Source organism: Rhinopithecus roxellana, chromosome 6 (assembly GCF_007565055.1).
Source record: "Rhinopithecus roxellana isolate Shanxi Qingling chromosome 6, ASM756505v1, whole genome shotgun sequence".
In the NCBI taxonomy this organism is placed as follows: Eukaryota; Metazoa; Chordata; class Mammalia; order Primates; family Cercopithecidae; genus Rhinopithecus; species Rhinopithecus roxellana.
In genome coordinates, this window is record NC_044554.1 from 148,380,534 (window position 1) to 148,406,527 (window position 25,994).

The window sequence follows — 25,994 nt, forward strand, 5'->3', positions numbered from 1 at the left end:
TCAAGAAAGCCTATGACGTCGGTATTATCTCTATTTATAGATGAGGAAATATGCGTGGATAAGCTAAGTTCCTCCCCAAGGTTACACAAGTGATTTGACCTCAAGGTGCAACTACAGAGCTGGCTGGTGGTAGCTATGTCATGGGGCTGTGTTCTTTCTGCTCCTCACCCCTAGGACAACATTCTTACTTTGCAGGGAAGTCTAAATATTTATTTATGCATGGGATAGGCTGTGTGGTTTATTTTATGACAAGGTGAGCATCTGCTCTGTGTCAGTCTCTCTCTTGGTCCTGAGATGCCTTTAGCCCTCCCAGGATCCCCAAAGTGAATTACTAGGACCCTCACGTTTCACTTGGGGACGGAGGAACAGGTACTTCAACGACCCAAGGTCTCTCTCTGCAGCCTGGAATTCCTCAGTGCTTTTCTGTGCTCTGCGAATCAATCCTAGTCCTGGTTGATTTAAGACTTGCCTGCTTTTTTCTTTAACCTGGGGCTTCTCTCTCCCTCGTGGGCCATGCTGCATCCTTGCCAGCCTTCTTTCCGTCCCTCAGACATGCCAAGCTCTTTACTTTTGCTGTCCTTTCTGCCTGGACCACCCTCCCCTGCTTACTTTTCAGACGGCTCATATGCATTTGTCAGGCCTCAAACTAAATGTCACCTGTCCAGAGAGGTAAGCATTACCTCCTCCTTCAAAAAACTTCCCCAGGCCAGGCGTGGGAGGTTTTCTTGAGCCCAGGAGTTCAAGACCAGCCTGGGCAACGTAGTGGGACCCCATCTCTACAAAAAATAAAAAAATTAGCCAGGCGCAGTGGTGCACACCTATGGTCCCAGCTACTTGAGAGGCTGAGGTGAGAAGATTGCTTAAACCTGGGAGATCGAGGGTGTAATGAGCTGTGAAGGCACCACTGCACTCCAGCCTGGGCGACAGAGCAAGATCCCATCTCCAAGAAAAACAATAAAAAGCTTCCTTGTGCACCTTCCTCTCTTTATCACATCACCCTCTTTATCTCTTTCAATGAACTCTCCAAAATGTGCTGTTACTTTCCTTGGTCACTTTCGTGGTTTCTGTGCTTGTGTTTTTGCTTGTTTTGCTTTTTGTCTCTTTGCGTTGTAAGGTAAGCTCTGTGAGAACAGAGGCCTCATCTTTCTCATTCAGTGTTTTCTACCCCACATCTGATACAATGCCTGGCTCTGGTAGGTCCTCGGGAGACTTTTGCTGGAAGACTGAGTCCTCTGACAGAAGATGGGGAAGATGAGGAAGACAGTGGCTTTCCCACATGCCTTAAGAACGCTGACCCTGCACTGTGCTCAGCTGAATGAGGCTGGAAGCAGCCAAGCCCGGGCAGGGATCTGAGGTCAGTGGATGAGAGCAGACAAAGGCTGCTGTCCCGTGTCTGGAAGGGCCCAGTGCCCGGCTTATTTGGCCAGATGTTCTTGGGAGTGTCTCATTGTCACCTTTGGGTCCATGACCCTGGCCTGTGGCAGGGAGCCTCCCTTGTTCTTTGAAGATTTCTAGTGAGTGTTTTAGGGTGTGCCTTTAAATGGCTTTTGTGCACTGTGGAATTTGGCTCCTGACAGCCTTGTTTTTTAACGGACTGTCTGAAGCCTGATTTTGTTGTTGGATTTCGCTTTCTTTTCTTACCTTACTCCACTGACTCTCCCGTTTCAGAGGGCATCCAGTGCCGATACTAAGCAAATTCTCCCCCTCTGAGAAGTCTGCTGGGTGATGGGCAGCTGGGGAATGAGGCTCTGTGGGGAGGGGAAGTTTTCTCTTATGCTGTTCTTGTTGGAGCTTTCTTTGAGTATTACTAGTAGGAGAGGGATTGCAGGAATGACTTGGGACGTCAGGACTGGTCTGTGTAGGAAATCTGGAGAATAAGTGACTTTGGACTGCAGGGTGCATGCTGGGGAATCCTGACCTCAGTTTCCGAGGGTGTTGACTGGTAACTATTGGTTTTAAATGCGAGATGGGAGTCTTGCTCTCCCCATGTGTGGGATGTGCCCCGTGGGGCTGTGTTTTGTAGGCAGTGAAGTTAAGGCTTGCCCAGAAAAATAACATGTTTTCCTTGCCTGGTGCTTGAGCTGTTTGCCCGATGACTGGCTGATTGGCGGTTTGGGAAGAAAGGAGACACTGGTTAACTGGGGTGTCCGGAGGATTTTTGTGTGTGTTTGTGTGAGTGGTTTCTTCTGTTGCTTTGGAAACAGTAGAGGACGGATGAGGAAATAGCGATCATACTACTACTTACAACTGAGTTTAAGGTCCTTGAGGCATCTTCCAAACATTAACTTGATGTCACTATTTAAATAATGCTATCACTTTGAGAAGACCAGAAATCCTTTGATGTCAGTATTGCAAAGGGGGATAGGAACACTGAGGGCTTTGGAAATAACTGGGAATTTTGGCATCCTAACTCATATTCTAATGACTTTACCCTGTGCTGTGTTTCCTACAGAGGCACTTAGTGGAGGAGATAAATCAAGGCCGTGTCTAATCAAGGCTTTCTTTCAGCCTTGATGGAAAATGCTTTTTTGAGATTAAAAATGCCTGACACATAGGATGTGATGGTATGTGAAAGATATGCTTTCATTATATAAAATGTTGACTACCCCCAAGCAGTAAAAAATTCAAAATCTGTTAGGCTTTCCACATGTATAAACCTTTCTGCCTCTGGAGGTGACCAGATTTTAGGGACAGAGGTATTAGATTATTCATCTTTATTTCCCCAGTGCCCCAAGTTAGGAAATGTTGCTATTATTGAGACACCATCTCTTCATTTTCTCTAGAGGTTGAAATGACCAGATCATTGATTATATTATGACTTCCTTTTTTTCACAGCTAACTGACACTTCATGCATTATTCAGAAGTTTTTTGTTTTTGGCCAGGTGTGGTGGCTCATGCCTATAATCCCAGCAGTTTGGGAGGCTGAGGTGGGAGGATTGCTTGAGTCCAGGAGTTCAAGAGCCTTCTGGGAAACATAGTGAGACTCCATCTCTGTTTTTTAGAAAAAGTAGCATTTTTAAAATTAAATATCACATGGAATATTTGGGGAATAAAAGGAGAGAAAGAAAAGAAAAAAATAAGGAAGAGTGAAAATAAGAATAAGTGTTAAGATTAAGAAAACGTAGTGTACTAAGGAAAATGTAATAATGAAAAGAAGATTGGACTTTTTTTTTTTTTTTTGATAGTTCAAGTGGAGAGTGGGTATAAAGAGGGTGTCACAATCTGTGTCAGTCTTATATCCAGTGCCTCCAGGTAAGCCTACAGCACCTACTGATAAGAAGGCTGAGTTTCTCATCTTATCCAGGTGCCTTCTGAACTCTTCCTGCCTGGCTGGGGTTGGGACTGCAGGGACAGGGTAGCCAGGCACATATGGGGATGTGGCCTTGCCAGCAAAGCACTTTACTTGTATTCTATGGCCAGGAGCCATCTTCAGGAAGGAAAACAGACATGTGAAGCTCCATCTCCAGCCCCTCCAAGCCCAGGGTGAGGAGTTCCTCTTGCCTGGCTTGCTCAGGTTCCAACAGCCAAACTTTACCCCAGAGTCAAGTGACCTATTATACCCGTCTGTAGGCTGGCAGTAATTTAACTTTTATAACAACTGTGAGAAATAGGTATTGTCATTGTTGTAAAAGAGCCCAATGCAGTGGAATGAAAAACAAACAAACAGACAAAACCTACCCAAGCTTATAGGTTGACTGGTATGTGGCAGAGCCAAGTTGGAACACAGACTTGTCTCCAAGATCCTTCTCAAGATCACGTAGAAGACAAAATAATTCTACTTGGGAACCTTCAAGTAAAACGTTGGCAGATCAGAACCTTCAAGTAAAACTGGATAATTGCTAGATTATCAGAGAATCATCAAGTCAGGATCTCTTAAAAGATCATAACCTTCAATGTCCCTTGGAATCTTCAATCTCTCAACATATGCCACCAAGTGTATACATAACTCTGTGCCATGCGCCACCTCTGCAACTCCATGTCTGCAAGTTGACTGTGCTATAAAAACAGTAACCAACATTTCACAGCACTTTACATTTATGAGGTGCTTTCCTAAATATCCCACTTGATCCTCCCAATGTCCCTGAGTCAGATAAAATCAGTATCATCTTTAGTGTCTTTTTATAGGAGAAAATTAATATTCAGAGGAGTTAAGTAACTTGCCTAAGATCCCACAGCTAATTAGCAAAGGAGCTGAGATTTAATTGTTTATTTTCTAACATAAAATCTGGTCTACTAATCACAATGTTAGGTTTACCATAAATAATGCAGTTTTACTTTTCAGCATTAAAAGCAAAATAAAGCCTAAATTTAAAAAACAAGCAAACAAAATCCTTACTCCTAAAAGAATTAAAATAATGCTCCAGGGGTTATATGTGTGTGTGCAACTTGAACTGGCATCTTATTATGAGAAATATTTAGCTGTAAAAGAAGAGATGATATGATATTTGATGTAGTTAATGAAACAGTCTTGCTTTCTCATGGCCTCTGAACTCTCAAAGTACTTTACTAAAAGTACTTTATGGTCATTAAAATTCTGCTTTCCATCATGGACATCTGGGCACACTTCCCTTTCCTACTGGAGAATCATTGCCCAGAGGGCAGGGACTGTTTGTACCAAGCCTTCATTCTTCTAGCATGGGGCCTCATGCATGGTAGGTGCTCAGTGACGATGTGGGGAAGAAATGAATGAATGAGACCCGTGTCCTTGGTTTCTGATTCTGCTCCTGGTGTGTGCCCAAGTTGAACCATGTTTGGACAAGTTCACTGTGATGGGTAATCAATCACTGTCCACAGGCCACTTTCCCTGAAGCAGTTTGTGAACAATGCCCCATCAAGAGCAGCCACAATTTCCCAGTATGGATTTGGGGGTGGCCTTTTCCCTTCCCCTTTCTTCAGCCTTTCAATAAGCATGTCTCATGGGCCTTTTCCAATGCCCCTGCTGAGTGCTGCCTGTACCCCCTTCCCCTTTTTTCTTTCCCTTTCAGAAGAATCCAGGTTCTGGGTTTTTCCCAGTATGTGATCTACGCTCCTCTGAGCAAAGAGACCACATTCATGCCTAGGAAGGACTCCTAGGTTTGGGAGCACAGGGGCATTTAAAGAAATCCTCTTTCCCTTTTCATGCTGATTTGAAGTATGGATTTGAAAATGGTGCTGTTGTTTGGGGGCCTGAGCCCTGCGGCATAAAAAGAGAAGGCCCTGCGTTTGTTTGTTAATGGCTTGGACCTTTTGATGAATTGGAGTCTGGCACAGTGTTAACCTCCCGTGGGTGGTGGGGTTCAAGGAAAAGGCCTTTTCCTTCCATGTGCTTTTCCCAGAGTGTTTTAGTGGATTAGCAGGCTTTAGAGAGTGATTCTTTTGTTTAGTAGGAAGTTAAGAAAGACATGAAGGACTTTTCTAGTCCATGGAAATACTCTAGGAATCCCCCAAAACACAACTTATTAGGTGGGCATGGTGGCTGACACCTGTAATTCCAGCACTTTAGGAGGACGAGGCAGCAGGATTGCTTGAGTCCGGGAGTTTGAGACCAGCCTGGGCAACACAGGAAGACGCTATCTCTACAAAAACTAAAAAATTAGCCGGGTGTGGTGGTGCACACCTGTGGTGTCCCAACTACTTGGGAGGCTGAGGTGGGAGGATCCCTTGAGCCCTGGAGTTTGAGGCCACAGTGAGCTGTGATCACTCCAGCTTGAGTGACAGAGAGAGACCATGTCTCAAAACAAACAGGCAAACAAACAAACCCCACAAAACCCCACACAGCTCATTTCTGCACTTTACAAATGTTTAATGATCTTTCACTCTGGTGAACCTTGTGCAGAAAGGTGGGCCTAGAGTTTTGTAGTTGCTTGCTTATGCGATCAGTATCCTCCTCATGTTACAATACGAGCTAGGCATGAGTTTTGAGTCTTAAGCTTGTTTATCAGGATGAAAGAATCCCTGTAAAGTGTGTGAATAGATATACATATTTATATATATTATATATAAACTTCTCAATAAGAAAACAGGCCAAAAGAAAAAAATATGTATATGTGTGTATATTTTTGCTCTTTTGGACTGATTAAGCTTTCTTACTGAGAAGTTGGTTAAGAGGCAAAAGTTTCCCTAATAAGTATTCTGTGAGTGGAGGGCTAATGGTGCCAGCAACGTTAAAGCAGAATTTAGAAGCTTGTGATGTTTTCTATTTAAGTACAAAAAAAAAAAAAAAAAAAAAAAAAAAAAAAAGGAAAACACATTCTCTATGTTGGAGCTGTCCTCTCAGTAATAATAGAAAATCAACAAGGCAATTATCACAAGTGGAAAGGCATCGGAGCAGGAGATATATTTGTATGTTAGGGCAACTCCTTCTTTTGCTACTGTTGAGTCAACACTGATCTAGATAAAGGTTATCTGGACAGTGGGAGCTGTAGGTGGCCAAACCAGATCATTTACCTAGAAAAAGCCACCTTAATTGATACCAGCTTAGTCATCTCTCTCCTCTATGGATTGAACCTGCAAGGGTATGCTTATGCTTAGTTTAAGTGTTGGCAACAGACCCCAGCCCTCCCTCACACTGACAGGGAATGATAATTTCACATACTTTTTTGAATATTCATAAAGTTTTAATTGGCATTGAATCTGGCCTTGTCATAAGCTTAACTTTGCCCGAGTTTTTCAGAGCTCTTGGAAAAGTATAAAGAGGTGGGGACGCACTTAGTCCCTTTCATCTCTTCTGTATGTGGTCTTTGTTTTCAACGCCTCACTCATCCTGTTGTCTTATTCTTAATTTGCCTTTTACCCTAAACTGGGTGGCATGGGCGAGGCAGTTGTGGGTACTTACACTCTAATTATTCTTGCAAAAGCCATACTACTGGCTATCAGATCAGGAGACTCCAGCGTTGCACAGATCCAGCCATCCTGTGCATTGTGGACTATCCCATATCCCTGGCCCCCTCCCACTAAATGCCACGGTGCCCCCTCAGTAAAAATAGCAGTCAATAATTGGCTTCACATATTTCCAAATCCTGTTACTGGGCCACCCAAGGAAATGATGCCTTTTCCAGGCAGACAGATGAAATGTGCCTTTTGCTAACATTTAGAACGAGAACCTTGTTCGAATTATGAGAGAATCTTTGGGTGGCGTAAGATTTTTGCCTTAACATGGCCTTTAAGTGACCTCCTAGTACTGTCAATTATTCACACGCTTGACATTTGAAGCAGAATGTGTGAGGAATCTGAAATAAGGCTTCGGTATATTTTTACCCTGTGTTCAGTGGACACCGTGAGCTGTCGCAGGCTCAGAACACAACTGCTGGCTACTTTAGAATACAACTTGGGAATGCCCCAGCTTTCTGCTGGGATCAAGGGAAAAAAGCACCCAGTTTGATACCATCATTCTCAAATGTCTTTCAAGAGGAAGTCAGTAGATGTAATCATAAGAGTTAATAGTAAGATGAAATAGTCTCTTCCTGGTTTCACCGAAAGCAGAGTGGTCTGGCTTGGGCATCACTGGGCTTGATGCAGTCTCACATGTGGTAGCTCACATTCATGCAGAAAAAGACACATTTTCAGATGTTTTGTGTATAACTGCAGCCCATACATTGGATAGACCGAATGTATATTGTTGCTGAAGATATAGATACTTATCTAGAATAAAAATCCAAAAAAACCCCCCAACATTATCCAATAAAAATCATCTGCATGTGTGAAAAGAAAACTAAGACTAGACTGAAAAGTTATGACTCTTAAGAATATTTAAAGAGATTTATTTTACATGAAAATTGTTTAAAAATCAAATGCACTCAAAATGCATTAAAAAGTATCTATGTAGAGGCAGAGTAGTACCATTTGGGAATGTGTTCCAATTCTAAAGAGGCAAATTTTACTGTAGTAAGGCACAAAGGGAGAAGAGAAAACTGTACAGCTGACCTTTTTCTTAGATTTTCCAAAAGGCAAGCTGCTTTTCACCAGTATGAAGAATGATCCAGTTTTGCACTGAATTTCTTTGCTATCATAGTCTTTTCTCTCAGGAGTTCATGGGGGCAGTTATTTTAAATTACAATGAAATATTTTCTTTTCTGGAAAAACAAAGATGACAGTGTCAACCCAAACCTTGGCTATGTTTTGTTCTCAGTTTTCTTTTTTGTTTTCTTTCCTTTTTGTGCACAGCGACAGCAGGTAAAAAGGAAGAGAGTTCGCCACCATTCAGCATGTTTTCTGAGGTTATGTTAAGTCCCATTAGAAACAAGCCAAATTATTTGGTTACATTTAATATTTCCTTCAAAACCTAAGAATCTCTACACTAGTGTTTTGTTAACCACACACATGTCAAATAAACATTTTTTTAGAGATGTGATGTCTTCTGCAGAAAGTGTATTGTACTAGATGGCAACAAGGGGACAAGGACCTAAATGCAGCTCACATGCATTCAGCGACTTACTCAACAATGAGTCTCTCATGCTTCACACAAGTGCTTATTACCAAGTATATTCTGAACTATTGAACCCATAAAGAGGAAAGCTATAAGACAGGATTATGTGAAACAAAAATCAGAATTAGCCAGTAACTTTGAAAAAAATACCTCCGATCTAAAGAAACATATGGAAAACTTAAAAAAAAGAAAGAAAGAGGAATCTAACATATGAAAACCCAATCCCACTGGAATGTTTTTCTATACACAGCGTAAACGCCACATAAATAAAACCACAAACCTCTGCAGAAGTACGTGAGAGGAGGTGAGCCCCCAGCACTCTCTCCTGTTAGGGCCCCCTCTGGGAAGTAAGACCCGGGTTAGTTTCCAGAGACAAAAGCTGTTTGGAAATCCTTCCTCCTGGGAACAGTGGGCCTCATTGGAGGGGAACTTCTGACAGCCCCTAAGCATAACACAAAGTGTGACGCAATCCCAGAGGGGGCTCTGATTCAGGTTGTAGGATTCTGAGCTTTTGGGATACCAGGGGATGGCAAATATCTTTGAAGAACAGGGATATTTTTCTGGTTTGAACAGAATAGTAATCTTTAACCACAGTTTTATGTGTCAAGTTCAGGCCTTCTGGGGGAGACAACTGGCTCTAAACTGCCCAGGAACACATCCTCTTCACGCCAAGTTCTGGTGAAATGTTCGCTTATAAGGTACAGCCCCACTCTTGGTCTTGTTCCCTGTGTAAATCTCTGGTTTGAAAACCTTGTAGCATTCAGGCGTTTCAAGCTTGAGGGCTGAAATGTCACTTTTAAAGCAGGGTTAAAAAGGTCACACAGCTGCAAATAATAATAGCCCAATGAAATTCAGATTCTGACAGCAGTCCGCTTCAAGAATAACACTGCAACAGGAAACAAGCCCACTAGATCCTTTTACCAGTAATGCGGTAAGAACACTACTGATAAAATGAGTATATGCACGTGTCTGTGTGAGAGAGACAGACAGACAGGCATAAGGAAACAAACACACAAAGAGAGGAGAGAAAGGCACACACTGAGAAACAGGCATGCAAAGAGACAGGGAAGATGCCCACAGAAAGAGAGAGAGACACACACAGACACACAAAAGGATTCAAACACATACACAAAGTAACTGATTTTCTTGGATGGAAATTCAAGGTGTTTATTTTTCTATTGGAAATTGTGATATTCAGGTTTGAAAAATAAAGATATATTTGAAATCCAGGGGGCTTACTTTTCTCTTAATTTACAGTTAGCTTCCAATAGTTATGTTTTCACGTAATACCTCTTTGAATGGTCCTGTTCTACAGTGTTTTACTACAATGGCACTGTTTTGCAGATGAGCAAATAAGATAATGAAAGATGCAATATCCCTCCTAAAGAAAGACATTCTTAGCTCCAAATTGCATATATAATTCCTTCCCAACAGCTAGCCACATGTGGGGATAACCTACCTGCATCCTTGCTTTGAAAGTAGAACCAGGCATCTTTGAAGAAAATAAATAGAGTGTGTTTTTGGTGAATGCATGTTGGGTTATTATTGTGTGTGTCCCCTTGCCCTTCTGACAGATGTATTGAGATAAATATTTGCTTTGTTTCAGAAACACGAAGTGCAAATTGGCCATGGCCTTAACTAATTTAATTAATAAACAACATTTGTTCCCAGGAAGAAAGCAGGATTGATGTGGAGTGTCACACAGTGTGACTGACTCAAGGTGCTCCTGTTTTCCAGCTGTTTTTGGCATTTCAGGAAGGTCCAGTTTCCTCCTCTGGAACCCTTTTGAGGTCTCATAAGCTCAACAAAGCAGCACGATCTGTTTCATGTGAATCCTGCCAAGAAGGCTCTTCCCACACTCACAGTAGAGTGATAAATGCTGACAAATGTTGTCAATATCACAATTAAAATTCAAGCCCCCCTTTCAGATCTATAATGCATTCATTTCCAGATAAACAATATCAGAGGTGACGGGGACGTAGCCATATTATTGTTAGTGCTCACTGATACTCATGATTTCAGGTCGTAACTTTGAAGTTCCTATAACTTTTGGTATTTAAAAGAGTACATGCCAGGTTTTCAGATTAGAACAGCCCTTGTAGTGTCTTACTATTTACTATTGCAAATTCAATATCACTATATGAGTCCATCTGCTGTGAATGGAGGAAACTTGTGCCATCCCACTAAGATTAGAGTTTGATGTTAACTAGGGATTAGTAATGACTTTCTACAATTTACATGGGCAAACATCACTCTTGGCTGATTACAGCAAACCAGATGATGTCAATTTTCCCCTTCTCTGGGCTTAGTTGTTACCCTTAAGTTTACAATAGGTATTTACAGTATACTGTGTAGGCTGTCCACGTTTTCAGTATCATTTGCTTTTTGCAGTGTTTGCCTTTCGTGAAATGGTATTTCCAAGTATATCCCTAAATGGCTGGCAAAGCATTTGAATGGATTGCATGAGCCATTGTGGACGATTTCCCATTTTAGACCAGGAATTTGTGGGGTCAAACACTGAATAATGAAAGAGATTCTTGCTCATTGTGAGGTCAGAGGAATCCAGTGGCAGTCGAGGGTTTGAATTGTAAATCGAGCTTGTCATCTCCTTGTCAACCATGAAAAACCTCAACTCACTTTATGTACTATTAGGGTTTGTTATCAGAGTTTTTTTGTTATCTTCCCCAAATTTGAAGGAAATTAAACTTAGGGGGCATTTTTTTCTAATTGACTATTGAATCTGAATTTTGGAAAAGAGGAACAAAAATGAGTACTGTTTAGAAACGGTTAAATGATGAGGCAGCATCTGCCACAATTATGACAATGTCTAACCAAAGAAATCGGACTACTCAGTGTCTTCCAAAGGTGCTTCATAGGGGTCATACTCAGCCCACATGTGGTTAATAGACTGGACTTTAATGATGTCAATATCTATGGCAATATTAACAGACGATTTATAATGAATTAATACATTTACTTGTGAGATTGAATAAAACTAGATTCACTCATTGTTTCTACTGAAAGCACCTTTGACTTTTTTTCCATGAAATCTGGAGAGATTTCTTCTCTGGCCATAACTGTCAACAGGTAGACTGAGTGGTCCCCAAAATTACTTATCTCACCAATAACTTGATTCAGGGCGAACACTGTTTGAAAACCACTGCCTCAGGAGTGGAGAATGGGCAAGCTGTTTGGGGCAGCGTATTGTGATGATTCAGGATCATTATCCATTCCACAAACATTTATTGAACGCCTACTATGTAAGCTTTATGCCGTGGAGCTTAGGGTATGGCAGTTGCCAAGCAAAACTTGGTTCATTAAAAAATCCAAGCCAGTAAAACAACTGAATGGGAAATGAGAGGATGAGGACTGAGGGAGAACAGCCTCATTCAAATCCTGTCTGAGTAATTTGCCCCCACCTGATGAATGGTTAAAGAATCTATGCAGGGCTTTATTTAATAAGAGTCTGTTTGAGAGAATAATTATTACAATATGTGCTAGAAAAGAACCATAATAATAGACCATAAAAATAAACGATGGCTCTTGACTAATACACTAGACCAGATCATACTCGTTGATAAAAGTAATAAAGCCTACAAGGTAGAGAGGTACCATTTAGAAAAACTATTGCAAACACCTACACAGAAAGGAATTAGCAAGAGAATGCTGTTTGCAGAGGGTTAAATGTGGGAACTGCAGGGCATCAGAATAAAGCAGTTGAAGTTCACACACTTATATATACACACCCACTCACTTCAGACCTTATTAATCACTGAAAACTTATTTTAGCAACTGCCATTCCACTTGAAGACTTTTATTCCAGTATTATGTTGCTAAAACATATTTGGTCCATGGGATCCATGGCATGTAATACATTGATACAGACTCACTTATGTTTTAAAATAAAATAGTAATATAACAATTGTAACTCAGTAGAACCTATCAATGACTAAACTGTAAGTGATTTGAGGACAAATTGTATTTCTCAACTTGTATCTTCTGAGGCATGATTTCTTATACTGACATATCTCAGTGGCTAACAGATTAGACTGCTTGTATTCCTCTAAACATAACATCCACATCATGAAGACTCAAGACAGTAGAATCTATGTGGCTGAGCCTTTTGTTGTCTTCAAGCACCAGCATCATCCAGTAATTCTAAAGTATTTGCTGCAGCTCATATGCAAATACAGCCATTAATTAAGATAAGGCAAACAATGTTGACATCAAAAAGAATTGCCAAAGTATTAGCATTATGGGCCTGATTTTCTGGGGAAGGTCAGTACTTTGGTGGGCCAGGAATTGGGATGGAGTTGGATTATGGTAGAAAAATACTTTCTCCTCATACTTAGGTGTCTGGGCTTGGTCAATCTCTTCCCTACTTTGGCTTATTAATGAATCTCTTTAAACTTTCAGCAGTAGCACTTCCAGTCTTGATCATTTCTGTTGCTTGGACATTAATCTAATTATTATCATTAATTACCAGTTTCAGATGTAGGCCATAAATGTGCACATATGAAACTTTCTCATTTTACCGTCACATCATCTAATGTTACCCGGTAAGAATAACATTTTACATTAGCAACCAAGGCTCTTAAGTGGCATCCAAGAAAGACTCACCTTAGGCAAATAAGATAGTACTTTATATTTTATAATTTTATAAATAGATAGTATTTAATATTAGAGTGAGGTTTCAGTAACACTTCCCCAAAAACCCCTGCAAACAACACATGAATATACAGACCTTTCTCCATAATTTGAAAATATCTACCAGGCTCCATAGCCAATATGATGAGGAATGAGGTTGCTGAAGGTTGGTTTTTATACCCTGCTTATTAAGGTATGGGCCTTAGGCATGGAGTAATTAAATGATCTGGCAATGGTCAGGCAGATGAAGGCTACAGAGACAGAGAAGTTCCAGGAAAGCATTTAAATGAATTTACTAGAAAACTAAGATGTAGTTAATTAATGGATAGCCCGACAACTCTATTGCTTATTTTGTCTTGGATCAAAATCATTTTCTCGGCTTTAAAGTCACCTCTTATTTTGAGACTTAGTAGCATGTTCTCAGTATTCCTAGTGGGGAAGAGAGATGCTGTATGATCACGGATGGCAAAATCAAATGAACAGTGAAAGATGAGACGTTATTTTAATTGCTCAATACTCCCCAGACAAGGGCAAGCAGAAAGATCCCAAAGATACTTGTGTTTCTTTCTTCTTCTAAATATAATACAGTAAAGGATTTTAAATAATATGCTTAATACAGGAAAGCTATAAAATTATGGTAATCACTGTATCCATGGGTGGCCAAATGGAGAGTGAAAATGCATCGCTCTGTAAAAGTTGTATAATTGTGAGAAATAGTGGTTTGAATAGGTTTACATTTTAAAATTTCCTTTATATTGCTTTAAAATATCTGACTGGCAGTGTTATCTAAGGCAAGTCTTTTCACTTTGTGCTTCAGAAAAGTGAAAGTATACATATATTTTCCCAAAGAATATTGCCAAAAATATTAGTGTTTGGGGGGGGAAAGGTGTAACAATATACAAAGTACCATATAATTGGTTTGGGTTGAAAGATAATGAAGCTTCCTTCAGACAAAGGGTGATTATTCTATGACTCCAAGTAGAACTTCCTATTTCAGGGGACAAGGTGACTTGTGAATCCTACTGGAATCACCTACAAGTGACATTTTAAAGAGGCAAATTACTTCCTGTATGCACAGTAGAAGCAGTAGGTTTTAATTCAGTAATAGAGCCATATACCATTAGCAGCAATGTAACATACAAGTACAACTCTAAAAATGGTAAAAAAAAAAAAAAAAAAAAAAAGAAGGGGGGTATGACATAGAAAATTATTTAAATTGTGTAACTTAAATAGCTAAATGCATATCTCCTATTTTATATATATATATATATATATTACTGTGTGGATTGGTAACCACAAAACCATGTATGCTATACTTATATTGGCTTTTGGGAAGATTTGCAAAGGTAATTTTGACTACATTCAATTTTTGCCTAATGTATGCACCTTAGAACTGAACTACAGCAGGGTGTGGTGGCTCACAATTGTAATCCCAGCACTTTGGGAGGCCAAGGTGAGAGGATTGCTTGAGTTCAGAAGTTCAAGACCAGCCTGGGCAACATAGCACGACTTTGTCTCTATTTTTATTTAAAAAACAAACAAACAAAAACTGAACTGCTACATAAGAAAAGACTACAGTGTAATTTAACATGTGTCTGATGTTTATGTTTGAGATGGAGCAAGCTCTGTCACCCAGGCTGGAGTGCCCTGGCCTGATCTTGGCTCACTGCAACCTCCATCTCCCGGGTTCAAGCAATTCTCCTGTCCCAGCCTCCCGAGTAGCTGGGATTAGAGGTGTGCACCACGACGCCTGGCTAATTTTTGTATTTTGGGTAGAGATAGGGTTTCACCATGACGGCCAGGCTGGTCTCAAACTCCTGACCTCAGTGCTGGTTACATTAGCGATTCACCCGCCTCAGATTAGAGACTACATTAGCGATCCAACATTAGTGATCCGCCTGCCCCAGCATCCCAAAGTGCTGGGATTACAGGCATGAGCCACCATGCCTGTCTGATTATAAGGTTTTTTTCCTGAAAGCTACCTTATTCCAGATGATGTATTTGGATCAGGGCGCAGCAACCTTAATCTGATATTAATTTCAAGTCAGCTTATGAGGCCAAATTAATGAAATATCCAACCTAATGTTTTTGGGATTTTTTGAATTTCTGTTTACTCTTGCGTAACTTGGATAACTTTTGTTGAGGCGCATCAAATGCCTGAGATGAGAGGGAATTGAGGATCACGGTTCGCCACCAGAATCGCTTGCTAATCTGGCGCCACAGCTACTCTGTAGTCCCTGGGGAATGCTGAAGCTTGCTGGGGTGATTGTGGGCGTCTCATTTCACCTGTTGCTCAGGGGTGGCCTTTTCACACTGGCAGTTACCCAGTGATTGCCACCCCTCTTGCTGTCCTAAGTAGCAAATCCCAAAAGCTTTCAGCAGTACTGAACAAGGGTTGGTGTGCACTTTGCCTGAGAACCTTCCTCCACAGGTGTGGTCTTCCCTGGTAGTAACACCCACCAGGTGGTTTTCCACAGGGAGGATTTCTGCTGCGACCACCCCCATAGCAGTTTTCTTCCAAGTACAGTCCATATGCACTCAAGTAAAGGACAGTAGGAGCCCAACCTAGGTGAGCCCAAAGAACTACAGCCAAGCAGGGCCTGTGCGCATTCATGTTAATGTTCTGCTCATCTAATTTTGATATTGGCATAGAAAGGGGGCTCTGAGTGATTGCCTTTCTCACGTTGCTCAGGTGGAAGCAGAAGATATTCATGGATTTCTTTTTTCCTTCTCCCTTTCCCTCTGATCCTTCAGATTTATGAGGAATCCAAGATGAATTTGGAGCAGGAGAGGCCGTTTGTCTGCAGTGCCCCAGGCTGCTCCCAGGTGAGTGTGCGGATCCTCCGTGCTCTGACATGCAGAGCCTACTTTCCAAAAGGGAAGCAACTCTCACCCGGCAATCATGCCCACCCTGGGCTTTCCTTCTTTACCAAGACACCACCAAAGTCCCCCTCCCCATCAGTATCATGATCATCATCATCTTCATCGCCATCATTATATTCTGTTTTGAATAGTTTGAAATACTTCCCTCTCATCCCCTGAGAAGTAGCAGTGTTGGGCATTTCTGCCCTTAACTTCCTCCTGGAAGCAAGTCAGGTGTATCCTGCCCACCAAATATGCAGGGCCATCATTTCAGAAAGAGGGAAGGAGAGTGCTTACTTTTACAAAAGCCACTTGAATATACTGGCTGGGCTTCAAGATTACTGATGAAATAGCTTAACATCACAGGTTAAATTTTATTTTGCTTTGTTTTCCAATTTGAGTAAAAAAAACCCCAAACTCCCTATAACTCTTGTAGAATCTATAGTTTTCCTACATATGTAAACTTTAAGAGGGAAATTGTCCTGCTGTGTTGGACTAAATCTCTTTTATCCTCTGATACCTTCCATCAAGTGGAATTATTGTGGGGATTCAATGAGATACTGCCAGTAGAGTGTTTAATATAGGGTCTGCACACAATATGAGCTCAATTATTGTCCACTGTTGTTACTACTATTGCTAGTGCTACTATTATTATATTGGAATCTGTCTCTTTGAAAGAAATTAGAAACATTCATCACCTAAAATCAGAGTTTTGCACTTTACCTTTGGAATGTGACAGTGACTTTTTCTACTCTTGACCTTTTGGGTATCTCCACATTCCAGTCATTGGAAAATGACTACACGTGGTTACTCTCATGCCTAGATCTTCATTCTGTGGGATATCGGACAAGTTATGGAACCCAGAGCACAGGGGTCTTTCAGGTGTGGTGAGTTACACTCTTTGCCTCACTCTCCTGCCTGTTCATGTGGTGGCGTTGGCAGTAGAGCGTGGAGCAATGCTTAGCAGTCAGATGAGAGCTTAATAAGAAGGGTTCATTGAGGACCCTTCTTATTGACCTCCCCAGGGAGTTTGCGGAGGATTCTGGGAGCCTTTTGGAAGGAAGAGGTCATTGAAATGTAAGACATTGTTGCTGGTGTTATCAACCACTGACTGAACAACCAGAGTCCTTTGCTCAGGTTCTAGAAGTTACACCAGGGGCTTTATGTCAATGCTTATTTCTAACTTATAAATAGCAAGAGCAGTGCAAAAATTATTTTGAAGCAAACTGGTTAGGAGATGATTTTGAAGAAGAAAACACTAGGAAAAAACAGAGTGATAAGTAACTGGTAAAAATCCTGCTAGACCAGGACTCTTCATTGTGGATGCAGAATGTCACTTTACTAAGTTCCTAGGGTAACTAAGTTAAAACTTAATTCCTAAGGTAGAACTGATTCCCATTCAGCTTCTTTAAAGAGAAGTCTTGATAGCCAAAGGGAATCAGATAATTTGAGCAGTTTGCTTTGCTTTGGTGGTGAAAATGTCACATTAAGTTTGATTCAACTCAAATCTCTCAACACACTTTTTGGGAGCCTACTATATGCCAGGCAATCTGATTGCTCTGGGGAAACAGTAATCACAAGACTTTTGTGTCTATGTCCTCACAGAGCTTCTAGTTTAGGAATCAAGTCTATAGTCACATGATCAGTAAATCAGTTAATTAGTCAATTGCAATTTTCCATGAAGGAAGACCATAAGCCACCTTGAAGAGTATAATACAGGGATTGACTTTACTTGGGGAAGTAAATGCCAGTCTCTGCTAAGGAAGGGGCATTTAATGGAATGGGACTCTCCAGAGACCCAGCAAAGGCAAAAGAGGGTTCAGGGTGAGTTAGGATTCCCAGCAACCTCCAGGGTTGTGGAGGACAGTAGAGGACAGTGTTTCAAGGAAGGGGCTGTAAGCCATATCTAATATTTAGGTAAGTCAGAGAGAAGAGGGCTGCACGTTAGTCATTGGACTGTATGAAATAATTTTCCAAGCTTGGCACCATTAATATTTGGGGGCTGGATAATTCTATGTCTTGGGTAGCTGTCCTGTGTGTTTTACGATGTTTAGCAGCATCCCTGGCCTCTACCCACTAGATCCCAGAAGCATTCCCCAGTTGTTATGACCAAAAATGTTTCCAGACATTGCCAAATGTCCCCTGTGGGCCCAGATTGCCCCTGGTTGAGAATGACTACCCTCTGACTTGCATTTTGGCTTTAGCCTTCCTTTCTTTTGGATCCCTTCTCTTTTGGGGTCATCTACTTCTAATCCATGTTCTCCCAAACTATTTTATGTATTCCTCTAAGCCCTTCTTCTTTCTGGCAACAGGCAGGGTAGAAAGAAATGAATGCCACAGACGTGTGGTCACTGGTGTCAGGCACTGCTAGAACTGGGACAGCTAGAGGCCTGGGCACAGGCTGTTGGCTTTGGCAGCTGGGTGCTCGCCGGCAACCTATGAGAGGGGAGCAGGGGCGGAGGCCAAACTGCAAGGGATTAATGAGTGAGTGGGTGGTGAGGAAGCGGAGGTGGCAAACATAGAGGACTCTTTCAAGAGCACTAGGCAGTGACGGGAAGCGGAGTGATATAATGGTAGCCTGAGAAGGAAACAGCTTTTTTAAAATGAAAGGATAGCCAAGCTGGAGTTTGTCAAGGACAAGAAACCAGTGAGAGAGAAGGAGTGAGCATGCTGGTTTACATGGCTAATCCGCAGAAGATAAGGGGTATAGATGAACCTGGGGAGGAGTGGGGGTGCTAATTCCTCTGAGAAAGGAGGGGTTGGAAAGAGAATCAAGGAAGTGACATGAAAATGCTGAAATAGAGGTGGTTAATAGAGGTTGAAGGGAGTTCATTTTGAATGACCTTGAACTTCTTGGTGAAGGAGCAGGTCATTTCCTTGAGAAGCCTGAGTGGACCGAGGAAATGGTTAGACAGACATGGAAATTGGGATTGACAAAGTTTCTTGATTTTAAGGAACAATTCCAAGCTTCCCCCACTTCAGATTTAAATGTAAAGATGCTTCTAAAACTCGATGTCTTCATTTAATGTGGAAGTGTATTTTTTCCTTGACAAGCTGTTATAAAAATATGTGCATCTTTCAATGGAAGAGGTGTTAGAATTAAGAAAATGTAGCAGTCACTCAGGAGTCACAAAGGTCTCCTGGGGTATTAGAAACTTACAGTCAAGTCAATTGTTGCGGCCATGGTATTTACTTTAGGGACATCTCACAGCCTGGGAACCTGCACTGAGAAGACAGGATGACTGAGAACTGGAAAGGGGAGTAAATAGAAGTTATCAGTGCTTGCCCTGTGCTGGGGGCAAAGAAAGGATTTTTCTCTCCTTTTCCCCCATGGGAAAGAAACTTAGCTCTATTAGGAATGGCCTATAATATGTGGGATACCTTTTTTTTTTTTTTTTTTTTGAGGTGGTGTTTCATTCTTGTTACCCAGGCTGGCACGATCTTGGTTCGCTGCAACCTCCGCTTCCCAGGTTCAAGTGATTCTCCTGCCTCAGCCTCCCAAGTAGCTGGGATTACAGGCATGTGCCACCATGCCTGGCTAATTTTTTTATTTTTAGTAGAAATGGGGTTTCGCCATGTTGGCCAGGCTGGTCTCGAACTCCTGACCTCAGGTGATCAACTCGCCTCGGCCTCCCAAAGTGCTGGGATTACAGGCGTGAGCCACCAGTCACGTGGGAGATTTTTTATGTTATTGCTCCTTCCACACTATCTTTGTCTCAGAAGGAAGAGTTTCTCTTGCCCTCTGTAATCTCACAGAGCTCAATGTTAATTTCACTCTCTCTCTGCCTTCTGAATAAACCACGTTCTGAATTCCAGTGGCCTTTCTCAGCTCTGTATCTGTTGCAGACTGTGTCTTTTCGTTATTTTCAATTTGCTGCTATGTTCCTGCTGAATTAAAAAAAAAATCATGATGTCCTTTATTATCTCACTTGGAAGGTAATTATAGTCAGTATGTGGTATTATGGAAATTATTGTTATTTAAGAAGTATTCTGGTTCATATCTTACTTTAGGCTATTATTTTACAAAGTCAAAAAATGGCTTTTAGATATGAAATGAAAGCTGTTACCATGTTGTATATTTTTGAATATACAAATACATATAAAATATAGTATATTTGAAATATAGTATATATATATAAAATATAATATTTTTATAGTATATTATATATGTATATTTTATATATATTTTGTATATATATGAAACAAAAATTATAATTAGTTGTTTGACAGAAAGACTAGGTAACTCAGTCTCTAAATCACACGTGGTACTGCTACGAATTTGGTGCAGTCATTATACAGTGTTACAGACCAAGAGAGTGGATGAACCGGTAGCAAAAAAAATCGTGTCATATAAAGCGAACTTCAGTATATTCAGAAATCTGGCATAATTACCATGTTTTGCAAAAGCCAGTGCTCTCCAATTTATATAATACAAATGACAAGTAAATAAGTGATATTTATGCAAAGAACTACTTTTAGAATATTTTGTATAATTCAGCCCAGAGAATTCCTTCATTCTCATGAACATAAATCCATGTCATTTGCAGAAAACATTTCTATCCTAGTGAAAAAATGTAATTAAAACTTATATTGACTATCCTGAGGAATTAGGAAGCTCTGAAAGATTTTCTAAATTGTTGAAAATTTGGAAATGTTCAGCAGAATATATCATCCTCTGTTGTATTTTCATTTGACATTGATAAAGCAGATATTCTGTTATGTTCAGTTACTACAAACATACCAGTCTGAGGCAGGACAGGCTAGGATCTGCTACAATAACAAATTACCCCAAAGCTTCAATGGCTTAGAGCAACAAAGGCTTATTTCTGTTCCCCAAGGATACATTTCTATTGTAGATTGGCAGGAAGTTCTTCATAATACTTTAGAATTCAGAAATGCTTTTCCTAATGCCTCAGAGCTTTAGGATGATTGGGTAGCAACTATTTCCAATATTGCTAGTTACCATGTTAAAACAAAGGTGAAGGGGGAATGCTAGAGGGTCTTACGCCAGGAATTAGATGCTGGCCCCTGGGTGACATGTCACTTTCATTCATTACTCAATAGGCAGAACTAGTCACATGGCTTCATGCAACCACAAGAGGGCCAGAAAGTTCAGTCCCACCATGTGACCAGAAGTCAGACAGCCAAAAACATTTGGGAGCAGCATTTTTGACAACCATAATATCATTCCCTGAAACTTAAAAATAAGTGTTGGTTTATTCCATTGTACAGAACATAGAATACTAAAAATAATTTGTCATGTTACTCCAAAATCATATGTGTAATTTTAAAATATCAGATAATAGGTGGGCATGGTCTTCATAAATGGAAATGTACTGTACAAATTTCACAGTGTACATTTGTAGATACATATGTCAAATAATTAGGCATGGCATATAATTCTTTCCCAAAGTCTGACTTGAATCATGATTCTTTTCTTTCATCATGCCTTTCTCCTATTTTTGGTTAAGTCATAGATAATGTCTAGCATACTTACCATACCTTACACTTAATTTTTACACTATTATGTAAAACATTAACTACATTTGAAAAGTTCCAAGTGATTTTGCAAAATTCCAGTGCTACTCAGGTCTAAAGTCACTTTCATGTTTTGGACATGGTTTTCTCATATGTATAAGAAGAAATGGAAAAATTTTAACTTGTCATGTTGCCATTATTAGTTATACTTCATGATCAAAAATAAGCATTCATTTAAACACTTTTTTTTTTAATGCTGCCTACTTAGGTAGGCATTAGGGCACAGCTCATTTTTTGTATATATGTTATTTTAATACCTTCAGTATTGTTCATTTACTTCCTCCTGTTTTATTCTTTAAATACAAAGTTTAAAGTGCAAACCCATAGCTCCTAAAGAAATATATAGTTTACTGATTAGTCAGCATAGTTGGATATATCCAGGGACTATCTATCTAAGAAGTAGAGTCCTTTCAAAAAAGTTCCCAGGGAAGGTATAGAAGACAAAAATTTTCTGCTTATTATTAGTACTCAGCCAGATTTTTCTGCAATTGTAGTTAACCCCTTTGATAAACTTTAATGAAAATTATAATGCATGTATTTGGGTGTAATTTAAAGGAATATCCTAGCACATTTGCTTGCATAAAAAGGCTTGCAACTTCACTTACTCATGCTTTCACACTTTTTCAGAAATGTTTTTTTTTTTTTTTGCCTGTCATGTTTGCAATGCTAAATAAGTCTTTTTCTCAATAATGGTAAATATGTTTTTTAAAACTGAATGGCTCCTCTTCTCCCCTCCCTTTTTTTTTTTATTTGTCTGACAGCGCTTCCCAACAGAGGACCATCTGATGATTCATAGGCACAAACATGAAATGACTTTGAAGTTTCCTTCAATAAAAACAGACAATATGTTATCAGGTAAGGAGCCATCAGGAAAAGAAGCTTTGGGTGATAAGATCCGTTCCATGCAAAGGTACTTGTTCTTCTTTTGGTAGGCGAGTCCCACTGGTAAATTGTGCACCTTGAAAATACACGTTTCTAAGGTATAGCAGAAATATAATCAGGTAATATTCACCCAAGTGATTGAAGAGCGGCAACTTCTCATTTTCTAGAATGTGAAATATTTATTACTATGCAACTTGGCTCTATATAAGTTGTTTTAAAAATCACATACCTGGTTGGGCACTATGGCTCACACCTGTAATCCCAGCAGTTTGGGAGGCTGAGGTGGGTGGATCACTTGAGGTCAGGAGTTCGAGTGAGACCAGCCTGGTCAACATGGTGAAACCCCACCTCTACAAAAAATACAAAAATTAGCCGGGCATGGTGGGATGCACCTGTAATCCCAGCTACTCGGGAGGCTGAGGCACGAGAATCGCTTGAACCCGGGAGGTGGAGGTTGCAGCGAGCCGAGATCATGCCACTGCACTCCAGCCTGGGCGACACAGCAAGACTCCATCTCAAAAAAAAAAAAAAATTACATACCTGTAATCACATTCAAGCAACAAATGTTAATTGGGCATCTATGCACACTGCACTGTTCTGTGAGCCATGGGAAATGCAAAGATTGATATGCTTCTTGTCCTCAAGGATATCACAATATAGCATGCATGTGAAAACTTAGCTAAAATAAAGGATCATCCATGACATATATCAAATGAGTATTTTAAGGAAAAGGTGCTATGCAACTTTGGTAGAATGAGCTCTCTTTTTGGATTGAGATGGTCAGTGAAGGTGTCCTTAGGAAACAATACCTGCCTCGTATGTGGGAGATTAAATGAGAGAATGTATGGAAATGGCAAGTGCTCAGCAAATGTGAGCAGAAATAAATAATACCAATAATCCATCAGCTAATTGTGATTTCTTTTAATTTTGAGAGTAGTACAGTAAATTAGAAAAAGTGCAGGGACAGGAGTGAGGAACCTGAGCTCTATTCTGGGCTTTGCCTCACCTGGCCATGACCTTGAGCTACTTATTGAACCTCTTTGGGCTTCAGTTTCTTTTCCCAAAAAATGGGAATGATTGTATCTGCCAAGCCTGTTTCACAGGCTTATTATGGAGATTCAATGAAAGAATGTAAGGAAAAGTGTTGCATAAATCCTAGCAGGATAATCAAATAGTTTCCTGTTACTCTTCTTAGGCTAGAAATTTTCACCTTAGCCCTTCTCTCCTTAGCACACCTATGGATATGTTTTAAACGTATTAGAAGAGAAATAAACTGTACTGCCAGGCCTGGCTTGTATAATTTAGTGTTTCTATGTTACTTTAATTTTAAAAGTGCTTTGTTATTACAGTTTTTAAAAATCTTTTAAAAAAATTTTATTTTAAGTTCTGGGAAACATGTGCAGGACATCACTATTATCAATAATCCTCTATGAGTTTTGTCAGACAGGTTATTATAACCCATTGTTACTGACAGAGGAGAAAGGGCACAGGTGATGGAGCTTCTGTCCCAGGCTCAGAACACAGGGAAAAGATGAGGGCCCTTGATCCTGCAGTCCTAACCCACTGACCTGCACATGGCTACTGCATCATCAGACTTTGCCACTTTATAGACACGGTCAAATTCTCCCAGTACCCCCAGTGTCAGAGCCATCCACACATCCAGTGACTTGTTGAGAGTGCCAATGTGCTCTGGCTTGGAAGACTCTGAGTTCAAAGGCAGCCTCTGCCCTTCTCTTCACCCACCACTCGCCACCTCTCAGCCTCTGTTCATTGTTGTTTTTCTATGAGCTTGCTCTTTGAAAATTGTTTGTTCTTTCTTTAAGTCTACAAACAGAGATGGAGAAACTCAAATTCATAAGAATTATAACAGTCTAGAAGGATTAGGAAGGATGGCCTATTCTTTTGTTTTGTATCCTTTATGTTCTGTAGAGTCCCTGTAGTATAACTTAATGGTTCATCAGTGAGCATAGATACACAAGTAGCAAGCTTGTAGACTCTGCAATTCCCAATATTTAAATTCAAAAGTTCTCCCTTTATTTTTCCCAAATTGGATCCCTCAAATAGATTGCCTGGTGGTAAAGGAGTGGGAGGTGAGTTTAGGGAATGATGATTATGTAGAGAGATTACTACTATAGTGTAAGTACCAGAGCAGTCTTTCAGGCAGGCTGCCAGGATGGTCCTCTAAGGAGCCCCATCTGAAGGTCTGAGAAAGAGCAGCTGAAGATGTGTGAACACTGAAATGAAGCATTCTTCTACATAGTGCCTAAAGCAGGTTTTTTTGGTTAATCTCTTGCAGCTTTGCAATTGTTCTTACCGGATCCTTATTAATTTGAGGCTGTTGCTGCCAATCACTGGCAGTGCCAGGTGGAAAATTATTTGGAGAAAAGTAACTCTCATTTTTATTATGTCAAATTTAGAATGAGAAAATGAAGCGAGAAATAAATATGAGGAAAAACAGCATGAGTAATATATTGACATATTTTCTTTTGCTTTCTCATGGTTTATGTTGAGGTTGGTGTGAGGCCATTTAATACTCCTAATGAAAAGAAGTGCTAAATTTTAAAACTTGCTACCCACTTTGCATGTTCTTAGTTTCATAGAATTTTCTTACTGGAAGGGAATGCAGAGCTATACAGTCTGGTTGAATTTCTTTGTACTTAGGGAACTCTATGTAATATACCAACATTGTCCATCTTGAATTATAATAGGCTATTGTGTTGGGCATTTTTACTTTGTTATTTTTTAATTTTTTGCCCAGGAAATCCTTCAATGTTTATTTTTCTCAAGCCTCATTTTCCATAATGCCAATTGTGGCATACTGGATTATGATTACACATATGACAAGATTTTACTTGACTGTTGCTTGATTTAAATTTGATTTATCAAAAGCTTCAGAGTATATGTTTATTAAAACTATGTTCATAGGCCAAATTAGTTTGTAATTGTATTTTGTCATACTGTCTATGATGAGTTTTAGTATCTTATGAGTTTGAGAATTAGTTCCTCTTTTATTTTATGTGTTTATGTGATATTAGAATACTTTTTTCTCTTAAAAGATTGCTAGAACTCACACTAAAGCCTTCTGGTCCTGGAAAAGAAACAAACATGCTCATTAAAATTTTATTTACCTTATCATATTTTGTGGCCTATTTTTTCAAGCAATATTCAATTACACATTTTATTGCAGATGAGTTGAGGCTTGTCATATTTTAAGAAGATAAAATATAATGGATATTTATATGACAAACCTCAGAATATCTGGTTAACCTTTATTTTGGAAAACTTTGGAAAATCACTTTATCCTTAATTAGTTGTAAATGTTGTAGTTGGGGAAGGCATTAATATGTCACAGATATACTCTAAGTTTCTAACAGGTTGAAAGATCAGAAATAATTTCACAGCTTTGTCATAAGGTCCATTTCATTTAGGCCAGGTAGAGTCACTCCTAAAAAGTGATTGTAAATGATTTTTGACATGCCACCAGGTAGGGTATTAAAAGTGACAGTCTCCGTGTTTTAGTAGAATAAGCCGTATCTTCTGGATAGACAGTAAACATAAACCCCTTATTCAAAGGGACAGAGTAGAGACACAAATGGAGACAATAGTGTTGGACTTGAGAGTAAAGACTTGCACAACCCTTCGCCTGGGTCCTCCCATCTT

General features: G+C 40.0%; 1 protein-coding gene across 1 annotated transcript in view; it reads left to right on the forward strand.

The window, feature by feature from the left end:
• Window positions 1-25,994, forward strand: part of CREB5 (cAMP responsive element binding protein 5) — a 417,388-nt gene that overhangs the window by 62,542 nt on the left and 328,852 nt on the right. Inside the window, exons 2-3 of the mRNA XM_010388326.2 lie at window positions 15,807-15,878; window positions 22,214-22,307. Of these exons, the coding sequence (XP_010386628.1) occupies window positions 15,825-15,878; window positions 22,214-22,307 (148 nt within the window). The 5' untranslated portion in view covers window positions 15,807-15,824. The remainder of the gene's footprint in view (window positions 1-15,806; window positions 15,879-22,213; window positions 22,308-25,994) is intronic.